Source organism: Polypterus senegalus, chromosome 4 (genome assembly GCF_016835505.1).
Source record: "Polypterus senegalus isolate Bchr_013 chromosome 4, ASM1683550v1, whole genome shotgun sequence".
Taxonomy (NCBI): domain Eukaryota; kingdom Metazoa; phylum Chordata; class Cladistia; order Polypteriformes; family Polypteridae; genus Polypterus; species Polypterus senegalus.
The window spans coordinates 41,111,657-41,134,692 of NC_053157.1; the positions used below are offsets into that span (position 1 = coordinate 41,111,657).

General features: G+C 38.2%; 1 protein-coding gene across 2 annotated transcripts in view; it reads left to right on the forward strand.

Moving 5' to 3' along the window:
- The window catches only part of LOC120528566 (tetratricopeptide repeat protein 23-like), a 39,225-nt gene that overhangs the window by 8,755 nt on the left and 7,434 nt on the right, over nt 1-23,036 (forward strand). For both annotated transcript variants that reach the window (XM_039752748.1, XM_039752749.1), the window contains 7 exons: nt 2,697-2,853; nt 3,563-3,688; nt 9,050-9,227; nt 11,577-11,685; nt 14,425-14,552; nt 17,569-17,718; nt 18,874-18,956. In XM_039752748.1, coding sequence (XP_039608682.1) covers nt 2,697-2,853; nt 3,563-3,688; nt 9,050-9,227; nt 11,577-11,685; nt 14,425-14,552; nt 17,569-17,718; nt 18,874-18,956 — 931 coding nt within the window. The remainder of the gene's footprint in view (nt 1-2,696; nt 2,854-3,562; nt 3,689-9,049; nt 9,228-11,576; nt 11,686-14,424; nt 14,553-17,568; nt 17,719-18,873; nt 18,957-23,036) is intronic.

The window sequence follows — 23,036 nt, forward strand, 5'->3', positions numbered from 1 at the left end:
AATTGTAAAATGTTTCACAGTCAGAAGTATATTTCCTTTTTATGTTTTTTCAGTTGTTACTAAATTTCTGTTTACTGTATAGTGAACATTAACTATTAATATTTAAAGATATGGCACAAGCCTCCTTGGCCACCCCATAACTTTCTTGATATTTTAGTTTAGAATTTAAAAACAGAATAAGAATCTGAAAATCTAACAACATACCATTAAAGTTAGCTAAATTCTGAAAAGAATGATACCAAACATGTATATGAAGGTTTTAAAATAAGCGTGATTTAAAGTGTGACAAAAAAGTGACATAAAATGTCACATAAAATCAATGCACAAAATTGTTGCACTTTTAGGCTTAGGATTATATACAGGGTGGTCCAGATCTAATTATGCAGATCCAGATCATCTGGATGACTTTGATTTATGCGGGGACAATTCCAGTTCAGCGCAAAGACGATTCTTCATGTCGTCAGTTCGCACACTTCTCGATGGTCCGGGATTTTTCGGGTGATTTTCTATGTAATAAACTTAATAAGTTATAGCGTAATGAAAATTGCATAATTAGATCTGGACAACCTTATACAGTCATATGAAAATGTTTGGGAACCCCTCTTAATTCTTTGGATTTTTGGGTGAGCTTTCAAAGTAGCAACTTCTTTTTAATATATGCCTTATGGATGCCTTATGCATCATAACAAAATTAGACAGGTGCATAAATTTGGGCACCCCAACAGAGATATTACATCAATACTTAGTTGAGTCTCATTTTGCAAAACTAACAGCCTCTAGACGCCTCCTTTAGCCTTTGATGAGTGTCTGGATTCTGGATAGAGGTGTTTTTGACCATTCTTCCATACAAAATTTCTCCAGTTAAGTTAAATTTGATGGCTGCCACGCATGGACAGCCTGCTTCAAATCATCCCATAGATTTTCAATAATATTCAAGTCAGGGGACTATGACGGTCATTCCAGAACATTGAACTTCTCCCTCTGCATGAATGTCTTTGTAGATTTTGGACTGTGTTTTGGGTCATTGTCTTGTTGGAATATCCAACCCCTGTGTAACTTCAACTTTGAGACTGATGGTTGAACATTATCCTGAAGAATTTGTTGATATTGGGTTTAATTCATCTGACCCTTGACTTTAACAAAGGCCCCAGTCCCTGAACTAGCCACACAGCCCCACAGCATGATGAAACCTCCACCAAATTTGACAGTAGGCAGCAGGTGTTTTTCTTGGAATGGGTGTTCTTTTTCCGCATGCAAAGCGCTTTTTGTTATGACTAAATAGCTAAATTTTTGTCTCATCAGTCCAAAGCACTTTGTGACAAAATGAATCTGGCTTGTCTAAATGAGCATTTGCATACAACTGTTTGTGGCGTTAAGTGCAGAAAGGGCTTCTTTCTCATCACCCTGCCATACAGATGTTCTTTATGCAAATTGCGCTGAATTGTAGAACGATGTACAGATACACCATCTACAGCAAGATGTTCTTGCAGGTCTTTGGAGGTGATCTGTGGGTTGTCACAATCCTGCGCATATGCCACTCCTGTATTTTTCTTGGCCTGCCAGACCTGGGTTTAACAGCAACTGTGCCTGTGGCCTTCCATTTTCTGATTACATTCCTTACAGTTGAAACTGACAGTTTAAACCTCTGACATAGCTGTTTGTAGCCTTCCCCTAAACTATGATACTGAACAATCTTTGTTTTCAGATCTTTTGAGAGTTGCTTTGAAGATCCCATGCTGTCTGTCACTCTTCAGAGTACAGTCAAAGGGAAGCACAACTTGCAATTGACCACCTTAAATACATTTTCTCATGATTGGAAAATGGATGGATGGACACACCTGTGTATGAAGTTGAAGGCTTAACGAGCTAATCCAACCAATTTGGTGTTGCAAGTAATCAGTATTGAGCAGTTACATGCATTCAAATCAGTAAAATTTCAAGGGGACCCAAATTTTTGCATAGCCAGTTTTTCACATTTGATTTAATTTCATACAACTAAATACTGCTTCATTAAAAATCTTTGTTCAGAAAACACCCCAGTACTCAGATGTTACTAGGAATTGAAAACAATACCACTGTTATCTTTTTTGTTGTTTGTTGTGCTGGAGGTTAGCACTTCTGCCACACCAGAAGGTGCTGATGGTAAGGAATTCCAGGGACACCCAGAGTGCTTCCGGGTGCACATGCGGCACTTCTGCCACACCAGGAAGTGCTGCCGGAAGTTCATCGGAGAGCACCTGGTGCACGTCCGGGTAATTATAAAAGAGGCCGCCTCCCTTGAGTGAGAGAGCCAAGTCAGGAGGAAGAAGGCAATGCTCGGGAGGAGACGTGGAAAGGCGGCAGGAGAAGTCCGGAAGGGAGAGAAAAGGACAGGAAGAAAGGTGTTTGGTGCAGGGACACTGTGTTCTGTGCTGAACTTTTATTGTAATTAAAAGTGTGTATTTTTGGAACATTGTGGCCCGTGTCTGTCTGTGCTAAGGCTGAACTACCACAATATACTGTATATATATGGCCTAATAAAAAAAGAGTGCTGTTTCACTCCTGGCTGCAGTACGGTATGTGTTAGTCTACCACAGTGAAGTTAACACATATGTATGTATGCATATCATATATTCATATATATTTATACACATAGTGTACTGTATCGTTTGTTAAGTGAAGCAATCATATTGACCTTGTTAATGTTTGTTTTGTAGGACTTCACTTTCAGGCAAAACAGCATGCAGAGTCTGCCCGAAATATTATGCTAACAGGAGTTCACCTGCCTGAATCTCAGACAGAAAAAGGAAAAATACTAGAAGCACTCCTAACTACCTATTATAGTCTTGGCACAGCTTACTTACTACAGAAAAGATATCCTTTTTAATACATTATTGTAAAGCATTTGATTTACTACGGTATCCTCTGGGTTTATCCCATATCCTACAGACATGCATGGTACAGACATGCATGGACTTTAAATACACTCAGTAAGGATAAGTATAACAATATTCAACAGTATTTTATTGTGTTGTGATTCACTTTTCATCCTTAAATGTTTAGGTTTTTCCTCCAATGCCCCATACTCTTCATTGCAAAGCACCAGATAAGCTCCTTTATTAAATAACTACTATGTAACAAGACCTTAACAAAGGCTTTAATTTCTGTTATTAATGGTCATCAAGCAATAATAATACTTTAAAATACAATGCAACTGTTAACCACATACTGCTATGTAACAAGAACTTAAGAAAGATTTTGTTTGTGTTACATAGCAAAACATGATTAACAGGTGCCCTGTAGCAAGCCATTAAAATTCCTATTGTAACAGTATCAGCTAATAGTCTTCATTGAACATAGATAAATCCATTTTAATTACTATATTTTTTCAATAATCATTCAAATGGCACAGTATATCATCATGTAAAGAAATAGTATATTTTGTGGTATTTGTTGTGTTTTGGTATTTGATGACTATTTAGATACAATACACTCATTATTATTGTTAACTTTTTGTATGAAAACATTTTCTTTGATACTAATACTGTTTAGTTTGATTTTGTTTCAACCTTGACTAAAACACTGTCAGAGAAGCTCATCAAAATCTGCTTAAAGCTGAAAACATTTTAGATGAGCTGCAAAGTCTTAGAGGAATGCAACATCTGCCAATAATGATCACAGAAAAAGATGTCAATCTGGCACTGGGCAGGTTAATCGTTTTGCTTTTTTATCATATCTTTCCATAAATTTTAATTCAGTAGAAACACATTTTCATGCTTATCGTTGTGATTCTTGTGAGTTCCCAAGCACAAAGTCACAAAAACCTTCCAAGACAAACAAAGTATCTTTATAAAAATGAAAGATTTATTTTAGTAAAAACTAATCTTGAAGAAAAGTAAGCTTTTTGGGGCATAAAAATGCAAAACGTGTTGCCTGACACAATAAAGGCAATCCAATACAAACCATGTCCCAATATAAAATCCAAGGTGATGCCAAAAAACAGAGCCAAATGGTGAATATATTCAATTAAATCACAAACCACAGCAAAATCTAAAACAACACTCTCCAACTCACAAGCTCATTCAAATGAACCCTAAGGAACTGTGGATTGACTACACCATTATAGGGCTGATGGCCCCATCTCTTGGGGAACCACCTGTAACCAAGGCATACATGCATAGACAATTAACAAAGAAGACATAAAACAAGGATTTGAACCCTGGCTGAAATATAACATTTATATTTATTGCATGGTATTCCTTTCACTCATCTGGGGCCTCATGCATAATGCTGTGCATAGAATTCGCACTATAACATGACATAAGCACAAAAGCGGAAATGTACTTGCGCACAAAAAAATCCAGATGCATAAATCTGTGCATTCCTCAACTTCCACATTCCTCCGCTACATAAATCCCAGTCAGTGTGGAAATTAAAGCACGTGGATGCGCCTGCTGTCCCGCCCCAACTGCTCCCAGAATTACGCCTCTTATGTATAACTAGCAAAATACCCGCGCTTCGCAGCGGAGAAGTAGTGTATTAAAGAAGCAATGAAAAGAAAAGGAAACATTTTGAAAATAACGTAACCTGATTGTCAATGTAATTGTTTTGTCACTGTTGTGAGTGATGAGTGTTGTTGTCATATATATATATATATATATATATATATATATATATATATATATATATATTTACACACACACACATAAACATATATATATATATATACACATATCTATACATATACACATATATACATACATATATATCTACATATATACACACATATACATACATACACACACATATATACACACAAATACATATATATATATATACATACATACACACACATATATAAACATATATATACATATACATACATATCTACATATATACACACACAGCTATTTCGTATCAGTGCAATACGCTGTTTGTTAAAACGGGTTGACTCCCGCTCTTACGTGCAATAAAAATCAAATCATTCAGTTGTCTTTGCTCATATGTCATTTTAGAGCTGGACGCCTGGCATCTTTTTTTGGCCACAAGTTCGTTTCTGTTTGGTGTGAGGTTCTGTGTTGTGGAGATTCTCAGGATGGATTGCAGATGCTCATCAGTGAGGCGACTCCTGTGTGCTGTTTTGTTATTCTTTATCACTGAGAAGAGCTTCTCACACAGATATGTGCTACCAAACATGCACAAGGTTCGAGACGCATGTAGACGGACTTTTTTTGTTCTTCAAAGTCACCAAAGCGCCGTGCAAACTCAGCTCTAGTAAGCGGTAAGTGTTCGGCAAGGCAGCTGAAGCGCTGCATTATGGGATCCGTAGTTTATTGTGTTACCAGCGCTTCATATACCCCGGCTTTAATAACAATAATACAGTATATAAAATGATCTCGCGGGCGGATATAATTACACGGTCCGGATGTGGCCCGCTGCCCTTGAGTTTGACACATATGGACTAAATAGAACTTGAAAAGATATATTTTTTCAAATGTGATCGCAATTCAGATAGAGTTGACGCGCACTACAGCCTGCATGCCTCAATGAGTCATCCTCTCCTCGCTCTTACTTTTTTACCGTTCATCTAATGAATACACTGAGTATGGCTTTACCAAAACAATCATTGATGGCGAATAAAGTATCCATTATTCGAGTATGTAGAGCGGGATATATATATATATATACATATATATATACCCGCGTATCGCAGCGGAGAAGTAGTGTGTTAAAAAAGGTAGAAAAAGAAAAGGGAACATTTTAAAAATAACGTAACATGACTGTCAATATACAGTATTTGTTTTGTGAGTGTTACTGAGTGTTGCTGTCATCAAGGATTTGATTATCATTATTTCTTTCAATCAAGTTCGTATTTGTAGGATGTGTTGTGTTCAAGTTACATTCCGTGTTTGTCAATCGTTGTAAAGATGACAGGTTTCATTCATCGATTCGTTTCTTACTGCATCAATAAACAGCTCGTCTTCTTCTTTATCTGAGACCTGACACACTGCATGCACGGGGTTTTTACACTGTCTTCCTTTAGCGGGACATTGACTTTTCCACCGTGTGCTTTGTTTCCACAGTAGCTGCATTTATGAATATGCTTATCAGGCGCTTCATATTTTTGCTGCCTTTTCAATTGTGTAATTCGGTTTTGTTCAGCTCTTTGGAACTGTTGCTTTTATCTGTGCACTGCGTCAGTACACGTGAGCCACTCGGTGTACTTGCATCGAAGGTTCCCAGCTGTGCTGGTGCCATCTCGTGCTATGTCCATAGCTTTATTTAATGTTACCTTAGTCCTGGCACTTAAAACTTTCTCTCGCAGTTTCGCTGAGTTTGTGTCAAACACCACCCTGACCATCTCATCTTCCTCTGCATAAGCACAGTCCTTCACCCGTGAATATTTACCCGTGGCAGTTTGCTATTGGATTGCGCTGACGGACAGCCTTATATGGGCAGGCACTAAATTACAAACGCCAGCGGCAGCCTGTCTATAAACTTAATTTAAAGTGTAGGTTTACATCGTGCTTTGTTTCCGAAGTAGCAGAACTCATGAATATGGTTGTATATGTGACTCGCTCGCTTCTTATTGTTTCGCTGCCTTCTCAATTATATAATGCATGTTTTCTTCAGCGCTTTTTTGAGGTCTTCCTGATTTTCTATGTGCTGCGTGATTACGTGGGAGGCGTGATGATGTCACACGAAACTCCGCCCCCACGGCGTTGAAGCTCATCTCCATTACAGTAAATGGAGAAAAACTGCTTCAAGTTATGACCATTACGAGTAGAATTTCGATATAAAACCTGCCCAACTTTTGTAAGGAAGCTGTAAGGAATGAACCTGCCAAATTTCAGCCTTCCACCCACACGGGAAGTTGGAGAATTAGTGATGAGTCAGTGAGTGAGTCAGTGAGTGAGTCAGTGAGTGAGTCAGTGAGTGAGTGAGGGCTTTGCCTTTTATTAGTATAGATATGTAAATCAATATAAATAGCACTTAAGCTCAGTGTTCTGTGAAAAGACAATGGCAAGACCACGAGGAAAAACAGAACAATTTCAGCGAATACCAAGTGGAGGCAAAGAAAAAAACATGCTATTTGTTGGTTTAAACAGTGGTATAAACAAGAAAAGGAAGTTGATCGAGTGACATAGCGTCTCGGAGAAACTCGAAAGCTCAAGTTCACAAAGTCGCACAGTGCCCGAAATAAAAAAAGTTGTCACATATCAAATTTGCCGTGAAAAGCCGAGTCGTCTCACTGTCTGAGTTTCATATGAAAGCTTAGTAGGGTACAGAGAAAAAAAATAGGCACACAGTGGGAAAAAAAGCATGAAATGTCAACTTTAATCTCGAAATTTCCACTTTAATCACGTAGTTTATTTTGTCATTAAAGTAAAACATCATAAACTTCATCTTAAAATCGTTTAATTTACTAGTTTCTCAAATCCCATCGTAACTAAAGTAGCACATTAAATGCTCTCTGTTTTGTATTTGATCCTCTATGTGCTCTATGTGTGTAAATCACTACGTGCTTCCATGCTTTGTCTTCCTCCGACTGGACCCAGAGTCCATTACATTCGTAATATTACAGCTCTCTGAATAATTAAAATACTGAGATGTATACTTGATATAATTTTCATGATGATAGGAGTTAAAGCATGTTATTAAATATGGGAACACGGTGGTGCAGTGATTGTTCGCGACCTTCGATGAAATAATTTATTGCAGCAGTACTGTCTCTTTCAAACGTACTAACCCCCAATTCCTGTCCTTCCTTTTCTTTCTCCAAATACCCAATCAACACACAATCAGCTCTGTAATAGACGTTAAGCCATCTGTAGGCTTATAATGCCAATTCTTCAAAACTTTTAAGGAACATTGAAATATCTCTGTAGTACATGTTTAATTATTCTATCCTTCACGCCAGTCCCAGTGAAGCATACAGTACGAGGCAGGAACAATCCGTAAACGGAGCACCAGATCCTTGCTAGCGTGTCCTTTAATTATTAACAATATAGATTATTTAAATGAAGTTAGTTTTATCTGTATAATATAATAAACATATTTTGCTGCATTTCATCTTAAAAATGATATTGTCATCATATGTAAATACGCGCTTTATAAAGTGGCTCAGGTTGTGCAATATTATAACTGTAGTGCAAGTTTACAGTGAGGTAATTGCACTTATAAGTACAAACAGTTCTACAAGAAGCACATGATGGACTGATTGAGTGCTTTTAGAGTTCTTGGGATGAAACTCTTTTTGAACCACGAGGTCCGTACAGGAAAGGTTTTAAAGCGTTTGCCATGTGAGAGCAGTTCAAACAGGAAGCATGGCTGAGGCAGCGTGTGCTTGATGCTGTATACCGATAATTCTCTTTCCGATCAGCTGCTCCGAGTGGTGCAGTGAGAGTAATATGGAAAAAGATGATCCGCTGTGGCAGCCCCTAACGGGAGCAGCTAAAAGATGAAAAAGAAGGTGCTGTGAGAGTAACAACGCTAAAGCAGCTATGGTATTTGAAATAGTTTGACCATTCTGTAGACCATTATATTGTACAGGTTAATTACAATCAGATGCATTAAACTAATAAACAATATGTGGTTAATTTCAGTGTATTTATAAAGCTGCACCAGGGATATGGATCTGAAAAAGAAAGATAAACCACACAGGAACAGTAGCACTGCTTTGACGCTGGGTGCCGGCAGTCTGCAAAACCGAGTGGAGAACTTGCATACGACAGAGTATGAGCTACCGTGGAAATGTGCATGCCTTTACGCCAAGTTTAGGTTTTATACATTGTGCGTATGCACCGTTTATACATGAGGCCCCTGGTGGCTAGATCAAATTATTTATTTAGGCCCAAGTCTATCTTTCTGTCAGTCTTGCTATAACACTGTAAATCTGTAGCAGTCTTAATAGGGAATTGGTCTTGACAAATCATGAAATGAACATGGATCTTACTTAAGGTGTATTTTTGTTTGTTCTTCCTGCTATTCTGCTTGACCTTTGTTTAGAAGTACAAGTCTTCTGTTTTCTCTTAATCTCATTGTAGCTTACTTTTATATATACCCACAGAGTCGCCATTCTGCAGAACAAGCCAGCTTCTGCCATTACATTCTTTGAAAAAGCTGCAACATATGTAAAGGCCTGTAAAGGAGAAGACAGTTCAGAGCTAATCGTCATATATCAGGAAATGGGAAAAGCTGAACAGATGAGAGCACGTCATGAGGAGGCTGTAGAGCATCTGCTACAAGTAATTAGAATTTTATTGCCTTCTTTGAAAGATTATATGGTATAGAATTTGTAATGAATCCCTGTCTGTTTATCAATAAATAATATAGCTAATTATTAGAATCACCTTTGATAATGAGTCACTAAACAAAACAGAGCATAAATACATTTTCAGTAATGTCTGTCTATTATTAATAGAAATATATATACTATCAGTACTGCAGCTGAAAAATATTGCAAAGTATGTACAGTAAATCCCAAGGTGATGTCCTCATATGTTCTGTGACTTGTACTAATTCATTTTGCTGATACATTTGTACAAGCTCATATAGGAATAGAGTTGTCCAAGCATGGATGGACACAAAAGTAATGGGTGAGGATATGCTTTGTCTAGGGACTGATTATGCTAACTGAATAAAAGGGAATTCACACTTCCTACAGGTCACTGCCTGCTCTGTCTTATTTTACTTTACTCCCATAGCATTCATTTATTCCTGCTAATTAGCCATTGATTGTTGCCTCCCTCATTCAAGCTAACAGAACACTTATAGGGAGGTTTATGTCAATAAAAAAAATCACTATGGTGATCACAGGCTCTTCCCCAGCCTGCATTGTCTGCTACTACCAGGACCTTATACACTGCACACTAAAGCCTGCTGCAGCCTGTACAGGATGAAGATAACCACATTTACATCCTCTGTATATATACTGCCAGTCAAAGGTCACAGCTATAAAAGATGGGGTACACTATAACAAATTCATTTGAAGATTCCAATTACATGGAGACCCACTCTCTCTCTCTTACACTATACTTAATTCTTAATTCAGGCTGTAAATTATAAGTTCTTTTATTTTAAAATTACATAAAATTAGCCAACACGGGCATTGCTCAACCACAGTAGCAGGGAAAATATTCTCTAAACCGAGAAGACATGAGTAACTGTTCAGAGAAATCCTATTTGAAAAACTCATAAGAGAACACCATTTATCTCCTTCAGTTTAATGATATCAAGAGTCAATGTTATAATTGCTCTGTAAAATAAAATTACCTTGAATGTGCATATTGAAGTGCTTACTGCCCCTTATTAATTATTTTAAGTATCAGAAGCTTCCAGTTAACATGGCATTTTTAATCACAATCATAATTAGCAACTTTACTGATCAGCTGAAGGGTAGGTGCAATTTATGCAGTTTTTAAAAGTGACGTATACATAACAAAATGAAAATTGACATTTACAGAATGGGTAATTCAAACTGTGCAGGAGAGAACTAAGGATTGGTTTTCTTGTGTAAGAATCTCTAATATTTTTTTAATTGGACAATAAGATCTTTGTAATCAGGTTTCAAAGAATAGTTTGCAGTATATGATTTTAAAGTCTTGGTCATGTAATATGATTAAAGACATTTTATTGCCATAATTTCTTTCTATTAATCATTCTAAAAATGTTCAAATTGTATTTAGGTATGCCTAAAATGTATACAATTGTTGAAAACTGAAAGTTGAAATTTAGACTCCATTGCAATACCTTCCCTAGATAATTACACCTACAGAGTATATATAGGGAAACAATCTGTAATATTCTAATGGCTGTCTGAACAGTTACATCTAAAGCATGATTATATTTTAAATTCCAAAAGTATGTTTAGTCTAGGGCGGCACGGTGGCGCAGTGGTAGCGCTGCTGCCTCACAGTGAGGAGACCCGGGTTCGCTTTACAGGTCCTTCCTGCGTGGAGTTTGCATGTTCTCCCCGTGTCTGCATGGGTTTCCTCCGGGTACTTCGGTTTCCTCCCACAGTCCAAAGACATGCAGGTTAGGTGCATTGGTGATTCTAAATTGCCCCTAGTATGTGCTTGGTGTGTGTGTGGCATGCGGTGGGCTGGCGCCCTGCCTGGGTTTGTTTCTTGCCTTGCGCCCTGTGTTGGCTGGGATTGGCTCCAGCAGACGCCCGTGATCCTGTAGTTAGGATGTAGCGGGTTAGGTAATGGATGGATGTTTAGTCTATTATGCTTATGTTATTATTATAATTCTTCATAATCACACTTTTTACTAAGATAATAATTAGCAATTGTAGATTTTTTAATACAAATATCTAAAATTGCAATGTATGAAATGGTAAAAAATGTTACTCTTTTTTTCTATTTGTGATTATCATTCTTTATGTTCATTGTAAGTCCTCTTGTTATTTTCCATGAAAAATAAGAATAGTAATTGTCTATCTCTTTTTGTGTGCATATCTGATGCTTTATCAATAATGTGATACTTCATTTTTGATCAAATGTACCTTGAAAAATGGTTTGTTGAAATAAGGGCTGGATATCTGATTATTACTTTCTATGACAACTTGCTGTTTCATTTTCTTTTTGTTAAAGGCTTACTCAATAACTGTGGCCAACAACACAGATGATTGTGAAGAGGCTGCCAATGCTGCACTACTTCTGGCAAAAAGCTATGCTGCCACTAAAAAGTTAAAATACAATGGTAATCTATTCCTTAGTTAATGTGCTGACATCTGAGCTCATTTATTGACAGTGTTGTATTGACAACATTAATTAAAATCCTAGTCTCTTTTTCCAATGAAAATTGGGTATATGTTTCATTTCTGTCCTTCCATCCTTTTTCTGATATTTCTTTTTCCACTACAATGTTACAGGAAGCTAAAGCCTTTCCTCCAAGCATCAGTTCCCATTGCAGGACACACTCATACAGGGCTAATTTAGAGCTGCCAAAAAGTCTAAGCAGCCCAACTATTACTAAATCTGTAATGTTTTCTGTTAATTTCTTCAACTTTTAAATATTCAATATTATGAAATACAATTAATATATGAAAAAGTAGAATTTAATTTATGTTAAAATATATCATTAATTACAAGAAAGGTAAACAGAACTGGACCAATCAAATCTAGCTGCAGACCTCTGGAGCTTTGCCCCATTGAAGGGCCAATCAAATCCAACTCATACTATGACGTTTACCAGACTTTGGCTCATATGTATGTGATGTTACACAATATGTCCAGTCATTTGTGTCTTTACTAACACACATATTTTGAAGGCATACATTGTGCCTTGTTCTCATAAAACATACCTACACTATGGTTAAGGTTAGTGTTGTGGAAGATTTATCTAATTTATGAATAATGTCAACTGTCAGGTAGATGTTTCTTGTGCTAAGTATGTCATGTAGTACAATTGTCTCTCGTGTACCAGCACTGTTGTATAGTGCTGTGAGCCATAGCCACACGTTTCTCAGATTTTCTAGCATGTAAATCATTTGACATAAATGTGCATTGTGCACAATGTGCAATTCAATAGATCTCCTGAATCACGGACATATGGATGGCTGCAGCTAGACACTTCTCGATTCACCTGATGTGAAGTTATCTGCTGAACATCAGTTCACTCTTCCACTGATGATTTCATGGCAGTTACCTGCTTTATGCAACACTTGTCATGATGTAATTATTCATTGCCTATTATTGCGACCACCTGTCTGTAACATCACTTAATGTGCCACACCACTTTGTTAAGCCTAAAAATATAAAACAATATTTTTTCTCCACTTAGTTAAGCCTAAAAATACAAAAAAAAATATTTTTCTATTTTCAAAATTGAAATATTTATAGTAAATACTTCATTTTTGAAAACAGAAAAAATATATATTTTTGTGGCTGGTTTTATGGATATCTGGTAATGTGGCCCTTTGAGTCTGGAGCCCATCCACTCTCCGCCAACATAACTGCGATGCCATTAACAGTAGGTGCTGTTTTGTATTACATGTGAATGCGTCTAAAAAATTTTGAAATATCTAAAACTCTAAAGATATCTGCAAATATTTTAAGATGTACTATATATAAATGATTTAGAGATATGTCTAAAGGATAAGTTTGGCATTTTTAAAGTCATTTATTTTTTCACAGTCATGTTATATAGGTATTTGCCACATAAAATTGAATTCTAAACTGAAGCATTCTTTATAAAATTTTAAAAATACCTTGTCATTTATAGCAGCTTTGAGTAGGGTTAAAGGGTGCACACTTACTGAGTATGTCCATTTTTCAGACTAAAAAAGTTATCAAGTGTTGATCTGTGTCTTGAGATTACACACATATTGCAAAACACCATATATCCATGTTGAACCAATGTTCTAAATGATGTTACTTGTGGTAAGAGTGTTAATTTGAAATGGTGGATCTAGTGTCTGAGAAACAGCTGGTATAGGTTGAATTTTACACACAACATTCTCTAGATGTTTACAGAGAATTTAATGATAAAAAAAGTTTCAATGTTCTGAAGGTAAAATGCCTTATTAATGAGAGATCAGATAGCAGAATGAGCAGCAAAATGTACAAAAATAACATCACTTTACAACAGTTGTATGCAGATGAGCATCTGTAAATACACAACAGGTCTGACCTTATAAAGTATTGGACTACAGCAGCAAAAGAGCTGTTCTCGGTTATGAACCAAAAAATGAGGGCAGCTATTCAGTGGATAGATGATCATCAGACTTGAAAAACAGATATGGAAAATTGTTGCCTGCTGTAAGGAATCTCGGCTTTTGATGTGACATGTACACGACAGGGTCAGAATTTGGTGTACGCAACATAAACCTGTCCCACCTTTTCATATTCCCTAGATTTCAATCCAATAGAGCACCTTTGAGATGAGGTTCGTAGCATGAATATGTGCCCTGAAAATCTGTAGGAAATGTGATGTTTGAGTCAAGGAATGCCTCTATGCTTGTAGTACTAGGGTGTTGTACCATGTTAGCCATTATGAATGTAGAGAAAAGCCAAGCAAAATGACACCTTTTATTGGCTAACTAAAAAGATTACAATATGCAAGCTTTCGAGGCAACTCAGGCCCCTTCTTCAGGCAAGATGTAATCATGTAAAGAGTACATCTTGCCTGAAGAAAGGGCCCGAGTTGCCTCGAAAGCTAGCATATTGTAATCTTTTTAGTTAGACAATAAAAGGTGTCATTTTGCTTGGATTTTCTCTAACTTTATGCTTCAAAGAATTAAGGTTGTTCTGGGTTGAGGGGGTTGTCTTGCCCAATTCTAGATGGATAGATAGGAGTACCAAATGATGTGGCAACTGAGTATAACCAAGAAAGAAACAAATTAAAAGCCTACATACATGTAGCATTTTTGTTCCCTGTAAAACAGTATTTTAATTCGAAAGTAATATGGCCTACATGGATTATTTGTTTTCTTTTTAGAATTTGCAGAGAAGTACTTTAATGAAAGTGTAAATAAATATCAGGCTGCATTTGGGAAGGAAAATCCAGAGTCATTTAAACCAGTGGATGAATTCAGCAACTGGTTGATTCAAACTGGAAGGTCACAGGTAATAATATACACACTTATTTCAGCAACCTGTTTTACATTTCCTGATGGCAGAATTGCCTAAGGACCTGGGTCCAGTATATAGCCTAGTCACTGTCTGTGTATAGTTTGCACATTATGTACTTTATGTGCAATGTAGATTCTTAGATATTCATGAAAACTGTGTGAAAAAGTATGAAAAACCACCATAAATCTGTAACAATTTAAACTCATTATGTTTCTACGTGACTGTTTCAATTATTTATATTCACCTGTCATTGTATTAGTTGTAAATATGTTAGCACAGTCTATAGTCAGAGAGGATTGTTATACAAACTTAATAAACCAGACAGTTGGAATCTATGTTAATGTTCAGAATATGCTTTTACAGTTGGGTATCATTCAAATATCATACTGTTCTTGCTGTTCAATATCCTGTTGTTCTTATTGGTATGTTCTGCAGATTATCTAACGAAAGTTGATTGGCTCTGGCTTTTCCCAACAGAGAATATAATGTTAGCATCTAAAACATCCATCCATCCATCCATCCTCTTCCGCTTATCCGTGGTCGGGTCGCGGGGGTAGCAGCTTAAGCAGAGAGGCCCAGGCTTCCCTCTCCCCGGCCACTTCTTCCAGCTCTTCCGGGAGAATCCCAAGGCGTTCCCAGGCCAGCCGGGAGACATAGTCCCTCCAGCGTGTCCTGGGTCTTCCCCAGGGCCTCCTCCCGGTTGGACGTGCCCGGAACACCTCACCAGGGAGGCGTCCAGGAGGCATCCTGATCAGATGCCCGAGCCACCTCATCTGACTCCTCTCGATGCGGAGGAGCAGCGGCTCTACTCTGAGCCCCTCCCGGATGACTGAGCTTCTCACCCTATCTTTAAGGGAAAGCCCAGACACCCTGCGGAGGAAACTCATTTCAGCCGCTTGTATTCGCGATCTCGTTCTTTCGGTCACTACCCATAGCACATGACCATAGGTGAGGGTAGGAGCGTAGATCGACTGGTAAATTGAGAGCTTTGCCTTACGGCTCAGCTCCTTTTCACCACGACAGACCGATGCAGAGCCCGCATCACTGCGGATGCCGCACCGATCCGCCTGTCGATCTCACGCTCCATTCTTCCCTCACTCGTGAACAAGACCCCGAGATACTTGAACTCCTCCACTTGGGGCAGGATCTCTCCTCCAACCCTGAGAGGGCACTCCACCCTTTTCCGGCTGAGGACCATGCTCGGATTTGGAGGTGCTGATTCTCATCCCAGCCGCTTCACACTCAGCTGCGAACCGATCCAGAGAGAGCTGAAGATCACGGCCTGATGAAGCAAACAGGACAACATCATCTGCAAAAAGCAGTGACCCAATCCTGAGTCCACCAAACCAGACCCCTTCAACACCCTGGCTGCGCCTAGAAATTCTGTCCATAAAAGTTATGAACAGAATCGGTGACAAAGGGCAGCCCTGGCGGAGTCCAACTCTCACTGGAAATGGGCTCGACTTACTGCCGGCAATGCGGACCAAGCTCTGACACCGATTGTACAGAGACCAAACAGCTCTTATCAGGGGGTCCGGTACCCCATACTCCCGGAGCACCCCCCACAGGATTCCCCGAGGGACACGGTCGAATGCCTTTTCCAAGTCCACAAAACACATGTAGACCGGTCGGGCAAACTCCCATGCACCCTCCAGGACTCTGCTAAGGGTGAAGAGCTGGTCCACTGTTCCGCGACCAGGACGAAAACCACACTGTTCCTCCTGAATCCGAAGTTCGACTATCCGACGGACCCTCCTCTCCAGAACCCCCGAATAGACTTTTCCAGGGAGGCTGAGGAGTGTGATCCCCCTATAGTTGGAACACACCCTCCGGTCCCCCTTTTTAAAGAGGGGGACCACCACCCCAGTCTGCCAATCCAGAGGCACTGTCCCAGATGTCCATGCGATGTTGCAGAGATGTGTCAACCAAGACATCTAAAACACTACCATCTAAATAAAATATAAATAATAAGAAAGTAAATCTAGTTCAGTATTATGTACACTGCCGAAATTATTGTAGCTAATTACATAACATAACATTTTGCAATCCATTGAATCTATTCAGAGACACAGAAGGCTGCAGTCTATCCCAGCAGCACTGGACATAACACAGTAAACAATCCATGGCAGGGATTCATCGCCACACTTTCACATCCACTCCGGACCAATTTGGAATCAATGTTAACCTAGCATGCACATCTGTGGGAGTGAGTGAGGAAAACCGGTGTGCCCAAAAAAAAAAAAAACAAAACAACTTGACGGGGGAGAAGGTGGAAACTCCACATGTACAATGACTGGGCATGAGATTTACCCCCAGGATGCTGGATATGTGAGGCAATATTGTAGCTCACTGCACCATTGTGTCACACCTATGGTTAATTATAAGTAAGCAAACTTTAAAACTGTTTACTTACAGTAAGTGATATTACGTAAGTGATATTTTGGTATAGGTTTGCCTGTTTTGTTTCTGTAACAGCAATAGAAATTTAGTGATCTATAATTTACTTCAATTGAATTGAGTAATCAGCCTAATGATGGCACAGTGGTTATAGATAATACTTAATAGTTTAGGAGACTGGGTTCGACTCTTGCTTGGATCACTGTTGATGTGAAGTTTGTAAATTCTCCCCATGTTTGTGTAACATTTTCTACATGTGCCATGGTTTTCTTTCCACATCCCAAATATTTGTGTTTTACACTAATGAATGACTCCAGGTTGCCTAAAGAGAAGTGAGTGTGGGTATTACACTGCCCAGTGACTGGTTGGTGCCCTCCTTGTGCCTGATACTGTTCCCATCCAAGAACTTTGAATGAGACAGAACAGGTACAGGAAATGGACAGATGGATGAATTTAACAATTTTAGCGTGGTAAACACTTTCATGATATGCTTTACAATAAATAAACAGGACAGTACATAGTAAGGACAAAATTTAAGTAAAAGATGAAAAATAAGTTTAGTATGTTTTAATGCTATCTATAAATCTAAACTAAATTGTTTGTTGTTAAACAGGAGTCATATGACCTCCTCAATAGTACCTTGAATTTCAGAATAGAAGCATTTGGGGACTACAGTGAGTCAGTGGCTGAAACCTACAATGTCATGGCTAGCATCGTGCTTGCAGATGGGGACATGAAGAAGGCTTATAAACTGCTCTCAAAGGTAAGAATGGGATGCTACAGTCCCTCTTATTCCAGTATGCTCACTTCCATTTATGTCAGTATTTTCTGATTTCTTTACTGGTCAATTGAGACAAGTAGCAAAAGGTGCAACACAGTGGAGCTCTCGTTATAATTGTTGACAGGCAGATCTAGAAATATTTTTCAACTCTTGAGTCAGTCACTCGCCTTGTGAAGTTTACAAGTTTTTCCCATATTCACCAAGTTGTATCTAGGTGCTTCAGTTCACTTCCAATTCCAAAAATACCATAGGTTTGATTATTGGGTAATCCTGACTTGGTCCTGTATTGGTGAGTGTTAATGTATGTATGAGCCTGCCATGGACAGAATTTGTATCCAGAGTGCCTTGTGTCCAGTTAATCTAAGCTTAGTTTCAGTTCTTTGTGTAATTAACTAATTCAAATCAGAAAGAGAATGGATAAATGGCAGCAGCAAAGTCAAATAATAAAGTCTTTATTTTATCACAGACCCTGTGTGTCACATTGTACTGATTATATAAGGGTGGTAACAGTAAAAAATATTTGATAGAAAAAGGATAGCAGCCAGGCAGCGTGGTCATGGTTAGGCAGTAGTTAGTACTGCTGCCTAATGGCATTATGAGACTGAGTTCAAATACTGTCCTGGGCACTTTAGCATGAAATCGAAAAGTACAGAAATCCAAGCGTATTCTCCCATGTCTGCACTTTCTGATTTCATTATAAAGATTTACTTACATTTGATAGTGAACAGAAGATTAAGTATTTGAGTTGCAGACTCCTGATTAGTAAAAGTTTCCAGACATTTGCAACTTCAAACATTTTTTTCCTTTCATCAGCTTCTAGGTCCTGTTGCTAAGACACTGTCAGAGATGTCTTTTGTATGTACTATATTTGATGGTTCAAGGAATCTGAAGATTATCTAAAAATTTTAAACCACACATCTAAGTCACTGTCATTATTAGGATTTTTACCTTTAAAACCATGAAGACACAAAGGGAAACAGAGCAACTTTATCTGAAAAATCAAAGAACAGCCATTAGTTTCCACTCTCAACATGTATTTATACATTAATTTGTGGACAGACAGCAAGACATTAATGCCTATTGTGTACCTATGTATTCTGGTCATTTGTATAAGTGAAACATGTTTTTTTCTTTCAGTGCCTTGAAATTCAGACAATACTCTTTGGGAGTCAGCACAGAAAAACTAAACAAACACAGGAAATGTTAGATATGCTTCAAAAGTGAGTAGAGAATCCAAGAGTTTCTTAATAAATCACATTTCCTCACAACATCTACATGTTACATGTACATTGTTTGAACTTAATATAAATATGTTAAAAAGGTACAATGGGCTTGTCATAGACCTGCAGGGATTCTCTAAAGAGAGAGGTAGAGACAAACCAACACTGGCAGCTGGAGAGCATCTCTAAAGGAAATATACTCTCTCTATGCAAAGTGTGTCCTGAGAAGTAACAGACAGAAAGATAAGTAGACAAAGACAACAAGAATCCCCCAGATAGTTCTGTAAGCCTACTGAGAAGGAATTAGCAGCTTCCTACTGACATCACCGGAAGGCAGGAAAGTGAAAGTTGCTATGGATTCCTGTACTTTTAATAGGAGAAAGTAATAATAAGCAAGTCAGAATGCAATATTTCCACCCAAGGGTACCCTGAACTAGTAACCCAATAATATTATAAGATACCCCTGTCTCCAGAAATAATTATGGAACTGGTACTGTGGTAGTGCTAGATAATATTTTCTGGTTTATTTGGTTGAAAACAATCTTTTCTTCCTACATTAATCTCTACTTGTTGCTTTGTTTCAATAAAATCAGCTATTTGGAATTGTTGAATCCATCCATCCATCCATTTTCTAACCCGCTGAATCCGAATACAGGGTCACGGGGGTCTGCTGGAGCCAATCCCAGCCAACACAGGGCACAAGGCAGGAACCAATCCTGGGCAGGGTGCCAACCCACCGCAGGACACACACAAACACACCCACACACCAAGCACACACTAGGATCCATGGGCATTTTATTGCTCACTAGGAGTTGCTCTGTTGGAAGACTTTAAATAACGCATAGCTTACAGGTGGATGTATATCAGCTTTCCTCTTCTAGCCCAAAGACTTGCATGTTAAGTTAACTGGTGGTTCTAAGTTAGCTCCATATGAGTTTGAATATGAGTGTGTGCATCAGTTTAGACTGCAAAGGAGACGGTTTTCTATTCTTGGTCTCTTCCTGCCATTATCCAACATTTTGATGAGTTTAAGATTCAGTATAATTATTAATGTAAATGTTTTACAGTTGGAACATGGGCTGGTTAAATGACACACTCAGGAACACACAGTGAGTCATAGTCAGAAACTGAATTGGCAGCCTTAAGGTTTATAATCCAATTTCTTAACCACATCATTCATTATTTACTCACCAGGGGCCTCATGTATAACGCCATGCGTAGAACTCGCACTATAACATGGCGTAAGCACAAAAGCCTACGCACAGAAAAATCCAGATGCAGGAATCTGTGCGTACTCAAACTTCCACGTTCTTCGGCTACATAAATCCCAATCAGCGTGAAAACTAACGCTCGTGCACGCGCTTTATGTAACGCCCCAACTCCTCCCAGAATTACGCCTCTTTGAATATGCAAATGAATATAAATCGCCCTTAAACTCAGCCTTCTGTGAAAAGACAATGGGAAAAGCACGGGGGAAAATATAAGAATTTCAGCGAATACCAAGTGGAGGCAAAGGAAAAACATACTATTTGTTCTAATAAACCGTGGTATAATCAACAAAAGGAAGTTGATCGAGTGACATAGCGTGTTGGAGAACTTGAAAGCTCACATTCACAAAATCGCACAGTGCCGGAAATAAAAAAGAAGTCACATATCAAAGTCGCCGTGAAAAGCCGAGTTGTAGCCCACTGTCTGAGTGTCATATGAAAGCTTATTAGGGTACAGAGAAAAAAAGGCACACAGTGGGGAAAAAGCACGAAATGTCAACTTCAATCTCGACATTTCCACTTTAATCACGTAGTTTATTTTGTCTTTAAAGTAGAACATCATAAATTTCATCTTAAAATCGTTTAATTAACCAGTTTCTCAAATCACATCGTAATTAAAGTAGCACGTTAAATGCTTTGTTTTGTATTTGATCTTCTATGTGCCTATGTGTGTGAATCACTACTTGCTTCTTAAACTTCCTCTAACTGGACACAGAATCCATTACATTTGTGATACTACAGCTATCTGAATAACTAAAATACTTAGATGTATACGTGATATCATTTTCATGATGATAGGAGTTAAAGCACATTATTAAACATGTGTTTCACTTCGATGAAATAATTTATTGCAGCAGTACTCAGGGGCGGCTCTAGGCTTGTGGTGGCACTGGGCAGAGGAAGAATCGGTGGCTCCTTCGCTCGCCAATGTCAGTACGGTATCTTATGCCTGGTGGATGGCCTCGTCCGTTGCAGACACTGCATAGCCGCCTCGTGCTCATGACACAAGCATTTAACTTTTGCCGAAATTTGTCGCTGCGTTTTTAGCTGTGTTGTTATTTTCTCTTTCTGTGTTATATTCAGTATATATTGGCGTAGCCGTCACTGCAGTCAGTGCTTTTTTTTCCCCAAGTAACCGATCGCCTCACAATCAGCTCTGTAATAGAAGTTAAGCCATCTGTAAGCTTAGCGCCGATTCTTCAAAACGTTTAAGGAACATTGAAATATCTTCGTAGTACATGTTTAATTATTCTATCCTTAACGACACTCCCAGTGAAGAATATAGATTATTTAAATGAAGTTAAAGTTTTATCTGTATAATTTAATAAACATATTTTGCTGCATTTCACCTTAAAAATGATATCGTCATCTTATGTAAATATGCGCTTTATAAAGTGCTCAGGTTGTGCGATATTATAACTATAGTGCAAGTTTACAGTGGGGTGATTGTACTTATAAGTACAAACAGTTCTACAAGGTGCAATTGATTGAGTGCATTTAAAGTTCTTGGGATGAAACTGTTTCTGAACCCATGAGGTCTGTACAGGAAAGGCTTTTAAACGCGTTTTTTTTTTTTTTTTTTATTTATTTATTAATTTTATTACAATCAATACATAGCAATCAAGTTTTTACAAAAAAAAAAGAATTATGCTAAGAACAGATCGATCCCCACCCTTGAGAGAGAGAGCAAGCCAAACGGTGTAAAATTTAAGGCTTTTAAAAATACCTAAATCAACAAATTCTCTGTGCTTTATAAAATCATTTCAAAATATTACTGATTAGATCCTGCCATGTTTTGAAAAAAGTCTGCACAGATCCTCTAACTGAGTATTTGATTTTTTCCAATTTTAAATAATATAACACATCAGTTTCCCACTGACTTAAAGAGGAGAGTTTGGGTTCTTCCAGTTTATCAGAATAAGTCTGCGTGCCAACAGTGTAGTGAATGCAATCACAGTTTGTTTGTCTTTCTCCACTTTAAGACCCTCTGGAAGAACCCCAAACACAGCTGTTAATGGGTTAGGAGGGATTGTGAGTCCAAGACTGTCTGAGAGGTAATTAAAAATTTTTGTCCAGAATAATGTTAATTTGGAGCAGGCCCAGAACATGTGACCTAGTGAGGCTGGGGCTTGGTTGCAACGTTCGCAGGTTGGATCATGCCCTGGAAACATTTTGAGAGTTTTAGTCGAGACAGATGTGCTCGATATATAATTTTGAGTTGTATAATTGTATGCTTTGCGCATATGGAGCTTGAGTGAATTCTCTGCATTGCTACTTTCCACTCCTTTTCTGATATATTAATTGAGAGGTCATTTTCCCAGTGTCCTCTTGGATCTTTGAAAGGAAGGGATTGTAAAAGGATTTTATATATTGTAGAGATGGAGTCTAACTCCTTGAAATTGAGCAATAATTTTTCCAGCGTGGATGAGGGTGCAAGATGAGGAAAATCTGGAAGGTTCTGTTTAACAAAGTTCCTGATTTGAAGATAGTGAAAGAAATTTGTAGCTGGAATGTTAAATTTGGAACGTAATTGTTCATAGGATGCAAAGACGTTGTCTATATAAAGATCTCTAAGCAAGTTAATTCCAAATTTTTCCAGATATTAAAACTGCATATGTTTGTGAGGGTTGAAAGAGGTGGTTCTTTTGCAGGGTGCCACAGAAAGAAGCTTCTCCGTCTTAAAATGCTTTCTACATTGGTTCCAGATTCTAAGTGAGTGGAGCACAATTGGGTTATTAGTGTATTGCCGATAACGTGTGTTTATTGGAGCACAAAGCAAGGAATACAAAGAAGTACTGCAGGATTTTACTTC